Source organism: Triturus cristatus, chromosome 1_2, assembly GCF_964204655.1.
Source record: "Triturus cristatus chromosome 1_2, aTriCri1.1, whole genome shotgun sequence".
NCBI lineage: Eukaryota > Metazoa > Chordata > Amphibia > Caudata > Salamandridae > Triturus > Triturus cristatus.
Genome location: NC_140580.1, coordinates 855,031,709 through 855,045,817, shown reverse-complemented (window position 1 = coordinate 855,045,817; position 14,109 = coordinate 855,031,709). Strand labels below are relative to the sequence as shown.

General features: G+C 46.2%; 1 protein-coding gene across 14 annotated transcripts in view; it reads left to right on the top strand.

The window, feature by feature from the left end:
• The window catches only part of UBR4 (ubiquitin protein ligase E3 component n-recognin 4), a 1,980,383-nt gene that overhangs the window by 1,167,900 nt on the left and 798,374 nt on the right, over window positions 1–14,109 (top strand). For all 14 annotated transcript variants that reach the window (XM_085609056.1, XM_085609055.1, XM_085609054.1 and 11 more), the window contains exon 49: window positions 7,455–7,671. In XM_085609056.1, coding sequence (XP_085465182.1) covers window positions 7,455–7,671 — 217 coding nt within the window. The remainder of the gene's footprint in view (window positions 1–7,454; window positions 7,672–14,109) is intronic.

Here is a 14,109-nt window from a genome sequence, read left to right as displayed (position 1 = left end):
GATTAAAAAGAATGCCCCGTGGTGGACTCCAACAAAGAACACCGAAAGAAGGTTATCATACCCTGAACACACCTGGTCTTAACCCCATACACCTGTATGGAAGGTGTGGGAGTCCTTCATGGACTGTAATATCCACAGAACAGATATCTATAGAGAAAATGAAATGCACATCAGTGTGTTTGAACGGAGGATTGTTAAGAGACGTTTAATCTTTGCTACCACAAGTACATAATTCGTCAGTGTTGATATGAACAGACAGCATAACATCAATGTATTTACATCAACTGAGGGTGCACACAAGACTGCAGTTTTTTTAAAACTGAGGCTTAACTTCTGTGGCTTTGTGCCATAAGACACATCCTGGCTCTAAAGGATAAACATCAACTTGAATCAGAGATTGACCATCGGACGACCTGAAGCGCACATCGCACATTTACTGTCAATGTGAACGTGGCAACAATCTGCTGAGGAGAGTGTTTGAGGCATGGAAGAACTCCAATTTGATGTTTTTTTAACGAGGATGAATAAGAAATGCATGGTAATGGCTTTATCCATAGTCTTTCACCTCTCTCCTGTTGACGGCAAGCGATCACGAAGGATAATCATGCTGATTCATACTTATCCAAGAGCCTGCACCCATTCTCAATTTATCTTCATCAGGTTTTACCATGCACCTTAGAGCGGTCATGTGTAGACCTCAGGCTCACATCCATCAGGGTGCACATAGCAGACATATATCCAGGGACCTTAACTCACCTGAACCCTCTTCCTCATTGTCCAAAAGAATAGTGAACATATTTATAAAAATAATCTAGAGAGCCTTCCTACTGACCAGAAGCCCTCCAATAAAATGCAAACTATCCTAGTGAACAAGACTTTTTGAGCTGATCCATAGAGCCAACCATAATTATCTATCCTGAAAAACTGAGCTATTGTTTGTCTGTACCTCAGCTAGGAGAGTAAGCAAAGTGTAGGTGTTTATAATTAAAGATCCCTTTTTACAAGTCTCTAAAGACAAAGTTACTCCGCTCACAAATCCCAAGTTTATACCAAAGGTTCCGACAGAATTTCATCTTAATGGACTGACAGTCCTTAAACCGTACTTCCAGAATCATGTGAATGCAGAACAAAGCACTCTGCTCTCACTGGGCTTACAGAGATCTCTAATGCTCTTTTGTACGAGAACAAAAAAATTCAGATATTCTGAATAGTTGCTGGTATTGTTCTTCCACCAGAGGAAAGGATAATGATTATCAAAACAAGAAATCTCGAGATGGCTAACAGCAGCAATTTCGTTCTGTGAAATAAAAGTGGGAATGTCTGCTAGTGAAAACATTATGGCACATTCCACCAAAGTATGGCAGTGCTAGCAGCTTTCAATCTAGGAGAGTATTGAAAGCCGCTAATATCTGCAGAGGAACTACCTGGAAGAATTTCCATACCTTCATACAGCACTACTATTTAGATGCAATGGCAGACAAAGATATGATGGTAGGAAAAGCATCTCTTACTCATTATTTGAGCTAAAAGTTAGCCATTCTGTTAGTAAACCATCATCCTCAATGCTATACTATTGTATGATACTGCATTCTATTCTGATTCAAGCATGTGAATATGACCGATTCAATGCTGGGGAAGAAAACATTTACCTGTCACTATAGTTCTCAAGCATTGGTATCTTCAGAGATTCACATGCCCCCCCCTTCAAATGGAACTTGTTGCTCTTTAATATATGCTACTCACACTTGCGCTGAAATTCTGAGGTGAGATGGCATGTGGGAGGGGATTTCAGCCAGGGTTGACACTCCTTGGCAAGCCTGCGCCTCTTTTGGAACTTGCTAAATGAGGCTCTAAAGTGACAATGTCTTAAGGGCATTCAGGCCTGTTGTATTGTCATACTGCTTTTATAACGATCCCATTGGATATCCCACCTGGATGGTAGGAAATAATTCAAGCATGTGGATATAAGAAAGATACACGGGAGAGTTGTAGTTACAGGTAAGCAAGTTTTTTCTTCTAATGAATACTCTGACATCAGATTCTTCATGGCTATGTTCAGTGTACTTTTGGTAGTAGTGAAGTCCCAAGTTGGTCTGTGAAGACAGTTTATACAAACTCAATCTTGTGTGCCGTGCTCTGGGTCTGAGAGCATGTGGGAAGAAGACAACAGACGTCCGCGCACTGGGGTGGTGCATATATGCAGCTCCATGTTGCATTCATAATAAATGAGATGAGATGATATACGGTCATTTGAGCAAATATGTCTGCTTCGAATGCCGTAGTCAGCATGACATTCCTTATAGTTTTATAGTTGTATAGATTGCATATGCAGATAATTTGAATTGAATGTTAATTAATTCTATGGGAAGAAACCTGTATTATTAATTATTGGTATCTGATAGAGACTACTAGCCGCAGATTCCTTAACGTAGAATTATCCCCAGGCGTGAGACTGGATCCGGAAAACTCTTTTTCCCACAGCATCTCTGCGTGTCCCGGGGGCGGCACCACGCGACTCCGCCCCGACGTCGTCAGCGAGGTCACATAAGCCCCACCCCGGTGCGCTAGCATTAGTTTTCTTCTTTTCCGCGTGCCACGCGGATCTGGATTGCTCTGCTCGCCTGTTTTCAGGCCTTCCCTCGTTTTTCTTGGGGAACTGTGTGCAATGCCTTTGGGCTTTAAAACTTGTGATAAGTGTGCACGTCCGATGTCGGCGACGAACCCACACCCCATGTGCATATGGTGTTTGGGCGAACACCACAACTCCCCGGACTGTGACACCTGCCAGCAGCTCAAGCCCAAATCCCGGCGGGAGCGCCGGATGAAGCTGCTTTCTGCCCGCCTGTCCAGGTCGGCCTCGTCCCTGGAGGGGTCCAAGAAACGCTGCTTTCGGCTATGCCGGCGGCTCCCTGGGCGTAGCTCGCCGGTGGGTAAGTCTGCCAGTCTGCCTCTGGGGCCTGGTCCTCGGTTGGCTGGGGGCGCAGGTTCCTCTCGGGACGTGCGTCCTCAGACGTCTGCCCCCTATCCACCGTTCCACGGCACAGGGGCGTCCAGGGCTCAGATGGAGGCCTACGCTACGGCTCTGCAGGCCTCCCTCCGCCCCACCTTTCCCCCAGAGACTTCCGTGGTCCCCTCGCCTCGTGCGGGGCCGGCTGTGGAGTCGCCGGCCCGCTAGGTGCGGCTTCAGGAGCGGGTGATGTGGTGTCGCCGAGGTGCAGCCCTTCGGGGTTCCCCTCCTCGACCCATGGTGCTCCCGCCTCGCCGCAAAGTCCTGCGGGGTTCCCTGTGGCGTCGCTGGGGGTCGCCGGGACTTGGGGCTCGTCCCCAGGTTCCCCTCGGCCTTCTGGACAGGCAGCTGCCTTCCTGGAGGCTGAGCTGGCGCCAGCGGCTTTCTTCCCTGGGCTGGATGGCGCCGCGGGTTGAGGCCAGGTCGGAGATTGCCTCACCACGTCCCTCTCCGCCAGCGGTGGGCCCTTCCGGGGTCGTGCTGGTGCTGTTTCGGCGCCGCTCCTTGCCCTCGCCGAGTTCGACCTTTACTGCGCGACAGGTGGTTTTGGAGATGGGTCTGGCCACTCGGGGGGGACGCGCCGACGCCAGGCGCTCCAGTGACGGATGCCCCGGTTCCCGTCGAGGTCTCTCCGGCGCCGGTTCGGCGTGGGTGCATCAACTCTTCCCCGGACGTTCCTTCGTCTCCGGATGATTGCCATCTTTTGGTCTGCTCCTCGCCGGAGTCTGGGTGCCGCGTTACTTTCTCTCCGGCGCCTTCTGGGGCTAGCTCTACCGCGTCGCCACTGGTCCCGGGACCGCTGTTCCGCCCCTTGCGCGGGGCCGCTCCTGCGACTGTCACTTCTTCTGCAGAGGGCCCTCAGGTTCCTCACTCGTCAGTGGGGTTCCTGTCCTTTCTGGGTGGGCCTTTCCTCCCTACGGCGGGGCGTGGGGATGGGCGGCTCAGCCTGCAGCCTTTGCCCACAGACGACTTGCTCTTGCCTTAGCGGGGTCCCACGGAAGCGGGCATCGCCTTTGTCCGGGCTATCGCCAGGGCCGGTGGGATCTTACAGATGGGCTTCCCGATCGCGCAGGTGCCTCCTGACCATTTGTTGGAGGTCCTTCACCAGGGCTCTGGTGGGGGGGTGCCCTTTCTTCCTTTTGAAGCCTCGCTCCATGATTCCCTCTTGGGGGCCTGGGGACCCGGTGCCTCCGCCGCTGCTTCGTCGCCACCGGCCGGCTCTTCATGGGCCCGCTTGCCTTTCTTCCCATCCCTCCGCCCAGGGCCCTGTTCTTCAGGCTGCCTTTCTGTCTTTTTTCTCGGTATTGCTCCCACTGTCGCGGGAGGCCCGTTGGTTAGACTCTTGGGGGTGTAATGTTTTCAACTCCTCGAGCGCCTCTCTGCATGGCCTCAACAGGCTCTGTGTTCTGGCTAGAGCTACCTCTGCCCTCTGGGATACCGCGGAGGCCCTTCTGCCCCACGTCTCCGGGGAAGGCGCTGGGGTGGACTTGCGGAGCCGTGTGCTCGTTGGTCGCGAGTTGGCGTTGTATATTCTGTGTTCAGTTTTGGATGTCGCGGACTGTCTTGCCCATGCTATGGAATGTTCGGTTGCCCTCTGCCACCATGCCTGGTTGCGCGATGGGGTCTTCCCAGAAAATATCCGGGAGCGTTTGGTTGATTTACCCTTTGATGGAGTGCTTCTGTTTAACTCTCATGCAGATTCTGTGATTCAGCGACTTCTTGCGGGCCTCCTTCCTCCTCCTCCTCCTCTTCCTTGATTTCGGGGTCGTTCTGTGTGTTCCTTGGGAGATGTTATCCCTTGCTCCACTGGGGTGCTGTTTTTCGTTATAGTCTAGTTCTGGTGAAGCCTGTCTTGGTGCCCTTTTATTGGCTCTTCTGCGCTTGGTGGGCCCTTCTGCCTTGCGTATGTATCTGGTTTAGGTTGGAGTGGGCCTTTGAGGTCTGATTGTCCTCTCAGTGCCCCTTCCATTTTTTTTGTGCGACTTGGCTGCCTGGTAAGCCGCCTGCGGGCACTTTATGATTCTTCATCTGCCGTGGTGTTTTGCTCCTAAGAGGTTCTTTTCCCTGGTGGACGTGTCCTACCCCAGGTGGGGTACTCGTTGGCTGTTGTATAGTCCTCTTCTGTGTTGAGCAGCAGCGCCTGCCCTCTCGAGTTCCTTGTGTTCCACGAGGTCGCTGTATGCCGCCTAGGACGGCCTTTCTTCTTTTTCTTTCTCTGCCTCGAGATCCGTGACGTCCTTCGGTCGTGACACCTGTGGACCCTTCCTTGATGGTTCCGTCTTGGTTGTTGATGGGCCGGTTGGCCTGGCTCGTTCTGGCGACATCGACTTCGGTAGGTCGGTGTTCCGGGTTTGTCCCGGGTTGTACCGCTGGGCCACCCCTTCCTGGGTCCTCTTCTTGAGCTCTTTTGCCTCGGCATGGCCTTGCGCTCAGAGTGCTCTGTCCATCTTTGTTGGCCTCTGCCGGGGTCCGGCTGTGTGCTGTCGGGGCTGTGCTCCACCTCCGTGGCCAGCGGTGTGTGCCTCTGCTCTTTTCTTCTTGTCTTTTCCTCTGGGGATCCTCTCCGCTCCGCTGTCTCTTCGCTGGGTGTGGGGGTAGTTCTCTCCGTCGCTGGCCCTCGTCTTGGCTTCTTGCGGAGTCTTCTTTGTTCCTCCGGGCTTCTACGGCCCCTTACCTTGTAGGAAAGTTCTGTCCTCCTTGCTGGCTCCCCTGTTGGGGCTCTGTGTTGCTTTGGGCTGGGGGGGGGGGCTCCTCTCGCGGTATCTCCTCCCCTCTGGGTATGGCTAGGGTATCTATTCTACGTTAAGGAATCTGCGGCTAGTAGTCTCTATCAGATGTACCAATTACTTACCTTCGGTAGTGGTGTATCTGGTAGAGACGATTCTAGCCGCAGATTCCTTCACGACCCACCCTTCCTCCCCGTTCTGCAAGGGCCCATCCTGCTGGGCCTTCTGTTCCGCCCTCCCTTGGGTGGCTTGCCTCTTAGGGCCCTGGGCCCTTTTGGTTGGGACTTCTGCTCTAGGCTTCCTTGGTGGCTTGGGCTTCTGGGTGTCTTGCCCTTTTTGCCCTGTTTTCTGTCCTCGTCTCTCTTGGGCGCCTTGCCCTCTTCAGCTATCCTGCTTGCCTCCTTCCTGCTGGATGCGTATGCTGGCTGTTTTTGTGTGGATGGATTCTTGTGCCTTATGGGTTCGCCTGCTCCTGAGGATTCTTCTCCCTTGCTGCCTTCGGGGGGTGGGGAGAATCTCTGGGCGGTGCCTGGGTTCCTCTCTCTTCCGCGGTCTCGGCGTGCCTTGAAAGGGTTGTCTTGGGGGTCTGTTGTGGGTCCTTGTCTGCTCCGGCCTTCTTTCCCTTTCGTGCTTTTGCATGAGGCTGTGGTCTCCTCTGCCTGCTGCTTTGCTTGCAGGTCCTTGGGGTTCTCTGTCCCCTGGGGGGGGGGCGTGTCCCCTTTTCCTTGTGGGGCTACCTTTTAGGCTACTGCCATGTTCTTTTGTTGTCATATGTGTTAAGGTCCGCGGTGCAGACGCTGTCTTTCATGCTGCTGTTAGGTAACCATGGATTGTTTTTTCCTTCTTTCTATACTTCTTACACACTGTTCTCATGCTCTCACAGTTTTCTGTTTGCACTGGCTACGCGTGGTGGCGCGGAAAAGTTCTCCGAAGCAAACTGATGTCAGCGCACTGGGGTGGGGCTTATGTGACCTCGCTGACGTCATGCCCGCGGGCGACATCAGGGCGGAGTCCCGTGGTGCCAGCCTCCCGGCGTGCAGAGACGCTGTGGAAAAAAAAAGTTTTCTGGATCCAGTCTCACGCCTGGGGATAATTCTACGTTAAGGAATCTGCGGCTAAAATAGTCTCTACCAGATACACCACTACCGTAGGTAAGTAATTGGTACTTTAAAACGGTTTCAGGCATATTAAACAGTAAGCCCGTTATAGGGCAGACTTGATGAGCGCCCTTGTATTTTTTCTTTAGAAGTTAGAGGAGCAGCCATTAATTATTACTTTGGCCCTTGAATTAACAAAGTGTCTGAACCCAAGCTGCAGTTGAGGATTCATAAAGCTCTTATTAATACAATTGCACTCTTTTATCCCGAATTGATTCAGCGTATAATGTCAGGGATGCTGGTTCCTGCATACTGGGAATGCACTAACACAGCTGTCCCCCTGTAGTGAAATTGTGTATAAACATAACTGAAAAGGTTTTTTATTCTGTACGTTAGCCATGCAAAGAGCAGTTGCTCTCACTTTGGGCAGGGACTGCAGTAAAATGAACCTAGAACCATGTTTGCTTTTGGCACTATCACAAGTGTACAGAATGTGTGTTCCTACTACAGTCCGTAGCAATAAGTGGGATGTGTATTGTTTTGTTTGCTGCAGCCTGCATTGTAGATATAGTGATCTGCTCTAAGCAGTTCTTTCAATTAATGTTTTTTTTTTTTTTTTTACAGTTGGAGCATCTGTGGATCCTGCTGGTGTCACCATGATGGATGCCATTAAAATCTATGGCAAGACTAAAGAGCAGTTTGGTTGGCCTGATGAACCCCTTGAGGATTTCTCATCTGCCTCAGTGAGCAGTGTGTGCCCCCAAAATCTCAATCAAGGAAATCCAACCACAGAGACAGAGCCTGCACCCCCTGCTACCACCAATGGACCAGTCCTGGAGAGGTGCGTTTGCTGTTAAAATTACTATTCAATGTTTGAGGGAGACCCGTGGGTTACGAATGTTGATGAGTGGATTCATTAAGTGAGTGAGAATGGTTTTGAATTACTTGTGATTGAGAGGTGTATAACTGAACACCTAACATTTGCAAGTTCAGAAATTACGACGTGCTAGCTGGGGGGTGTACTATACAGGAGAATTAGCTGCTGCATATAATTGCCATATTAGTGCATTTATTAACGTTACCTATTACCCTGTTGTTTGGGTTTTTTTATGCTTTAGTTGCTGAGATGGATCGGCTGAAATCCTAACCTTTGGAGGCCATATTAATATTTTAGCTGCACATCATGTCCAAAGCAGTCCTCCTCAGCAGTTATACATTTGTTTGAAAATAATGATGAGAGCTAGTTTCAGCAAAAGTATTCTTCAGGGGACTTGGCAAATATGTAAAGATAATATCTTGTGTAGATTTCCTGTGCAGTTATTCCATATGCTGCTTCCTGAAACTAGAACTTCACTCGCCCATGCTTCGCTGTGCAACATATTAGAGTTATTTGAATCTATTTATAATTTGAGGACTCTCAAATCCCAGTAAATCTGGCTGATCGACAATAGATAGATTAGAAAAAGCACACAGCTGGAAAATAACCTTATATTATAAGATTTTACCAGACCGTCTCAAATAACTCTTAACGTCTGAAGAGAGTGATGCTTTTGGTTTAGTCAAATGATACTTTGCTCGTGCTTCTCTACAGTAACAGCAACTGATGAAAAGAAATCATATTCCTCTAAGAAAAGGAGGTTCAAGATCATAGACATAACTGAATAAAAGGCAGCACCTTGAAGCATGATATTGCCTAGAAACCTTCCCACTCTGTACAGCCCTTTTTGAGTGCTTTCCATTGACTAGTGTAGAATCATCAACCTTTTGGTTCAGAAATTTTCATCTTGCACCACATTGATGAAACTTTTCTTTGCCTAAGGAGCCCTTTGGTGGTACATCACGATTCGGAGCTGTATGGTATTCAGCTACTAAATCAAAAGTGACTATACCTTTGGTGACACCCTTGACATACCCAACAGGAGGTCTGTTACTCAACAGTGCTTGTCCAGTTGTCCTTTCCCTCTGGTTTAGTTGTCCAAATAGTAGTATCTTATGAAAGTGTGTGGTGTCTATAACAAAGCAGCCATGTGGTTGATGCCATTCCTTGTGAAGTAGGCAATCACTCTCGCTTGTAATCTTTAGTTGGTGTTAGCCTTCTTATGGCATAGCACAGCAAGATTTAACTGGTTAGGATTCGCTTGATTAGACATTGTCCCTTTTACACTTGCTTAAAACTACAACTAACTCCTATTTCTTTTGAAACTCTTGAGTTTTCTATTATTGGTATCTATTATTGATTGTCAAGTGATATGCCCTATACCCTTTTAATGCAAAATGGCACTTTGTGCTTTCAAATCTGCAGGAGTTCCCTGGAGTGCAGGACTTCGCATTTAGCCACCTCATTGTTTGAAATTGCAAGAGCAACATATCGGGTCTACTCTGTTAAATATTCCCATTAATATTACCTGTTAAATGTATAGAGTGTCCCCTATCTGGTGACTGGGAATAATTAAAAAAACTAGTGATTCTGTACAAAAGGCCAACATTGATAAAGTAAAACGTCAGGTAAGTAACTTTTTCTTTCAGATGATGGGGTGGGTTTCCACTTATGTGGTGGAAGCTGTTCATATGCAGGTCATGGGCAGGCACATATCATGCAGCAAGCCATCCAGGGCTGAAATCAGAGATATTTCCCATGCCAGAAGACATTAAGGTTTTGAGCAAGGATTCTTGTATAGGAAGCCTTGAAGGTGAGGGCATGATACAAAATTAACTATTCAATAGAAGGGGGGTCCCTAAAGGCAGGATGGGTAGACAGAGGAAATAGGGAACAACAAAAGTCAAGTGAGGAAAACAAATCCCACTGTCTACACTAAACAGATTTCACTATGCCCAATCATGGGTCAGATTTATAGGAAAGAGCCAAGGGCCAAGACAAGCTCAGGTAGAAAGAGAGGACAAGAAGGATATAACAAAATGCAATTTATTTCAATGATAATAATCAAAATGATGATCTTTGCACAAAGGATAAACAATATAACATACAATCCATTTAACACAAAAACGGAGGTCCCACACATAAAATAAACATACAAACACTCATTCAGACATCATACTCGTGTAATAGACAAAACAAACAAATCTACAAAAGTTATACATATTAATTTCCAATAAAGTTTAAAAAATAACATCAGCACTAGATGAGTTTAGCAAGATAACAATTCAAACAGGCTCATGCGCTCCCAGTTCGTAAGGGCAGATGGAGTCTTCTGATGGACACGAGAAAACAAGAGCCTCCGTTTTTGTGTTAAATGGATTGTATGTTATATTGTTTATCCTTTGTGCAAAGATCATCATTTTGATTATTATCATTGAAATAAATTGCATTTTGTTATATCCTTCTTGTCCTCTCTTTCTACCTGAGCTTGTCTTGGCCCTTGGCTCTTTCCTATAAATCTGACCCATGATTGGGCATAGTGAAATCTATTTAGTGTAGACAGTGGGTTTTGTTTTCCTCCCTTGACAAAATTAACTATTGCCTAATTGCCTACTTCACATGATTGCAAAATAAGCAATTTTCTAGCAGATCTTGCCGCCCTCCAGCTTACGTAACATGTCTTAGGCTGCACCCACTCTGCTGGACACCTGCTAAATACTGTTTTCTTCAACCCACCTATCCCGATGAGTTGGTCTGACCACTACCTAGTACCCATGGCACTTCTGGGAAGAGCCCCTCAAGAGGGTAGCCCAGAATTCGGTCCTAAAACCCCCTGGCATAAACTCAACATCGAATAGTTTCATGCCCTCCTCCTCATGAATACACCTAGCATGCCGGATGACCCAGATGCGTCCGAAAAACACTTATCTGATTGGATTCTACATTCCCTTGACACGCTTATCCCTGTCAAGTGGTCACAGAGCCGTGATAGCCAATCCAGCCCATGGTATATTAGTAATCTGATGCTGTTGCGTCCCCGGATGAAAACCCACGAAGGGTAATAGTTTGAACAAATATTATTAAAGATGAGAATCCTGAGACTTTGGTGATATTAACAACTGTGTAGTTTATTAGTAGTGTTAAAATTACATCTTCATATCATGATTTTTCAAATGAGACTATGAACTCAATCAAAAGTTGTTTACAATTCTTAAGTAGTCCCAATGCATTTCGGTCTAACATAGACCTTCATCAGGGGACATGCTCTGTGAACAAATGAAGGAAAATGAGTGGTTTAAGGGAGGTAAAACCACAACCAAAAAACAAGAAGAATGTAACGCGTGTGGTGAAGAAGAATGCGCTCAAATCGATGGAAGAGTGAAGAAGTCATGCAGACCATGAAACATGCAGACCATGAAACCCACAGGACATAAGATGATATCGAAAATACACCCAGTGGGTGAAACGACAATAAGACACTTTGGAAGATTGCTCAAAGTTTGTGCTAGGAAAACGTGAGGACGAGGTTCGTATAGAGGGACTGTGCAAAACAGTGAGAAAGCGGTGAGAAAGCAAGTGTAAATGAAACGCGTCGTGCTTAGAAGTATACCAAGGTAATCCTGAAGCAATTCATGTGACGGTCTCAAAGGACCAAGATCTATAGGACTGGTGAAAGCAAAGAGCAAAACAGGTGGTCTTTGCAACCGTGTGATCAAAATACGTTCCCCGCACCGTAGAGAAAGTGATCGTGAGTAACGGCCTCTAAAAACTTGAATGGTAAAATAAGTGAAAACAAGAGCAAGCGAATTGTACTTACGGCCAGAAAAGCCCAGTGAGTCTTCATTGTGAACGTGGGTGTGTGATCAGGAAACCGACTTCTTGTACCGTAAACAAAAGTGATTGTTAGTGAAAGAGGACTGTGCATGCTGAAAATAATGGCGCGCAATCTTGCAAAAGGGAAGCTGCTATATTTGAGAGGCTCAGAATAACTGGTTATGAGGTTAAAGAGGTAAACAAGTTTCAATACGAATACAAAGCATCATAGATTAGAAAGAAAGTAAAAGTGAGAAGAACTTGACAGGGAATCACAGGTGTGTAAGAGCGGAACCATGCTCAATGTGTGTCTCAGTGGTGGTGGAACTGAAAAATTTAAAAAAGCGAGGGCAGTAGAATAGAGCCCATGAATGAAGGCAACAGATGAAAAGTTTAAGGGAAAAGATTAAGTGTGATAAAAATGAATGTGTACATATAAAAATCGGAGGGTAGAAGTAAAGATGAGAGAACCAATGTACAAGGTGAAAAAAATATTACAAATGACATATGTATTATGAGAAGGTGATGAAAATGAAACTCAAGTAGTGAACAAGGTGACACAAATGACGATAGGCAAATAAATATGTGAACAGGGTGAGAGAGTACCAAGGAAAAAGAGTATCAAGAAAAAAAGGTTACAGTTAACATAAAAATTCCCTACGGTCATTTGGGCCGAGGGGTTTCAAGCAGTTCAAATGTTTAATCCAGTGGTTTTCTCGTTGAAGAAGATAGTTGTTTTCTCTGCCTTCTCTCCTCTGTATGGTTTCCAGTACCAAAAACTACTTCAATTGTGATACATTATGTTCAGTGAAGTGGACTGCCACTATGGATTTGGCATTGTGAGTTCTAATGTTACTCTTAAGTTCATGGATCCTGGTTTTCACTTTTCTCTCCGTCTTGCCCACATAGACCAGAACACAGGGGCATTTCAAAAGGTATATCACGTTCATGGTGTCACACGTGGCATTGACAAGTAAATTGATTTTTGTACCCCTCATGCGGTGGTTGATCGATGGTCCTTTTATGATGATCTTGCAATTACTGCAATTGTGGCAAGGTATTGTACCTTTGTATCTGCTGGCCCCCATGTTAGAGAGTGGGTTCAACAAGTCTTTTATATTCTTGCCCCTATTGAAGACAAAAATAGGTTTCTCAGCAAAGAGTCCCTTAAAGTCAGGTTCCAAAGCCACAATAGGCCAATGTTTCAAGATGATCCTCTTGTATTTTAGGCTCATGGTGGAGAATTTGGATACCACCACCATGCTGTTCTAGACGGGTTTTTGAGTGGTGATAAGAAGTTCAGACCGGTTTTTAGACATGCAGTGGGTTTTGGATTGTTCCAAGATCTTCAATGGATAACCTCGTTGTGCGAATCTTGTCATCATGGCTTCAGTTTGTGAAGCACAAACATCTGGTTGAGATACAATGCGTTTTACTCGTAGTAACTGAGAAAATGGTAAATGATTTTTGAGGGCTGTTTGATGGAAGCTGTTGAAATGTAAGAAATTGTTCCTGTCAGTAGGTTTCCGAAACAATATGGTTTCCAATCTGTTGGAGACCCGGCTGATTTGGACGTCAAGAAAAGTTATGGTATCTTGATGAAATTAGAAAGTCAATTGTATTCGTTCATTGATGTTAAGTGTGTGTAAGGCACTGGTCAATTCTGTTTGTGATCCTTTCCATACAATGAAAATATCGTCTATGTACCTCAAGAAGATGGAAGCGTGGTCTTTGCAAGTTTGAGTGCTTAAGATGTTTTCTTCCTCGAACATATGCATGAACAGATTGGCATACGATGGGGCGGCACAGTTGCCCATAGAAGTGCCAGTCAATTGTAAAAACCACTGGTCCTCCCACTTGAAATAGCTGTGATATAATGTGAAGTATAGTAGTTGCATTAGAAAAAGCTGCATTTCGGAATTTAGACTGAAATGGATGAGAGCGTTTTCAATGGCGGCGATGCCAAGGTCATGAGAAATAGATGTACAAAAAGATTTGACTTCTACAGTACATAGCCACACTTCATCGTCTTGGAAAGACGTTTCTTGGATTTTACTAATAAAATCTGTGGTGTCCCTGGTGTAAGTTTTCATTTGTAAAACAAACTGTTGTAAATATTTGTCCAGAAATTTGCCAATGGGTTCGTGAATGCTCCCTCGGGTGGAAACTATTGGTCTGAAGGGTGGATGGTGTAGGTCTTTACGTACCTTGGGTAACATGTACAACACGGGTGATCTTGGATGAGGTTGTATAAGATATCTATAGGCATTTTTGATAATCTCACCATCATCCAAAGCTTGTTTGATTATGATCAGGTCTTTCAAGAATTGATCAGTGGGATTGTACTCCAACTTGGTGTAGGCCTCAGAATCCATGACTTGGTCGTGTACTTGCTGTCTGTAAAAGCTGACATCCATGATGACAAGGGTTCCCCCTTTCTCGGCGTTCTGACACACAATGTTAGGGTTCATGGCTAGTTTTTTCAGTGCATCCCTTTCTTTGACTGATAAATTCCGGTGTTTAGATGTTTTGCAGAAATTGAGAGATGACATTTCGTGTTTGACCAGAGTTTCAAAAGTATCAAAACTT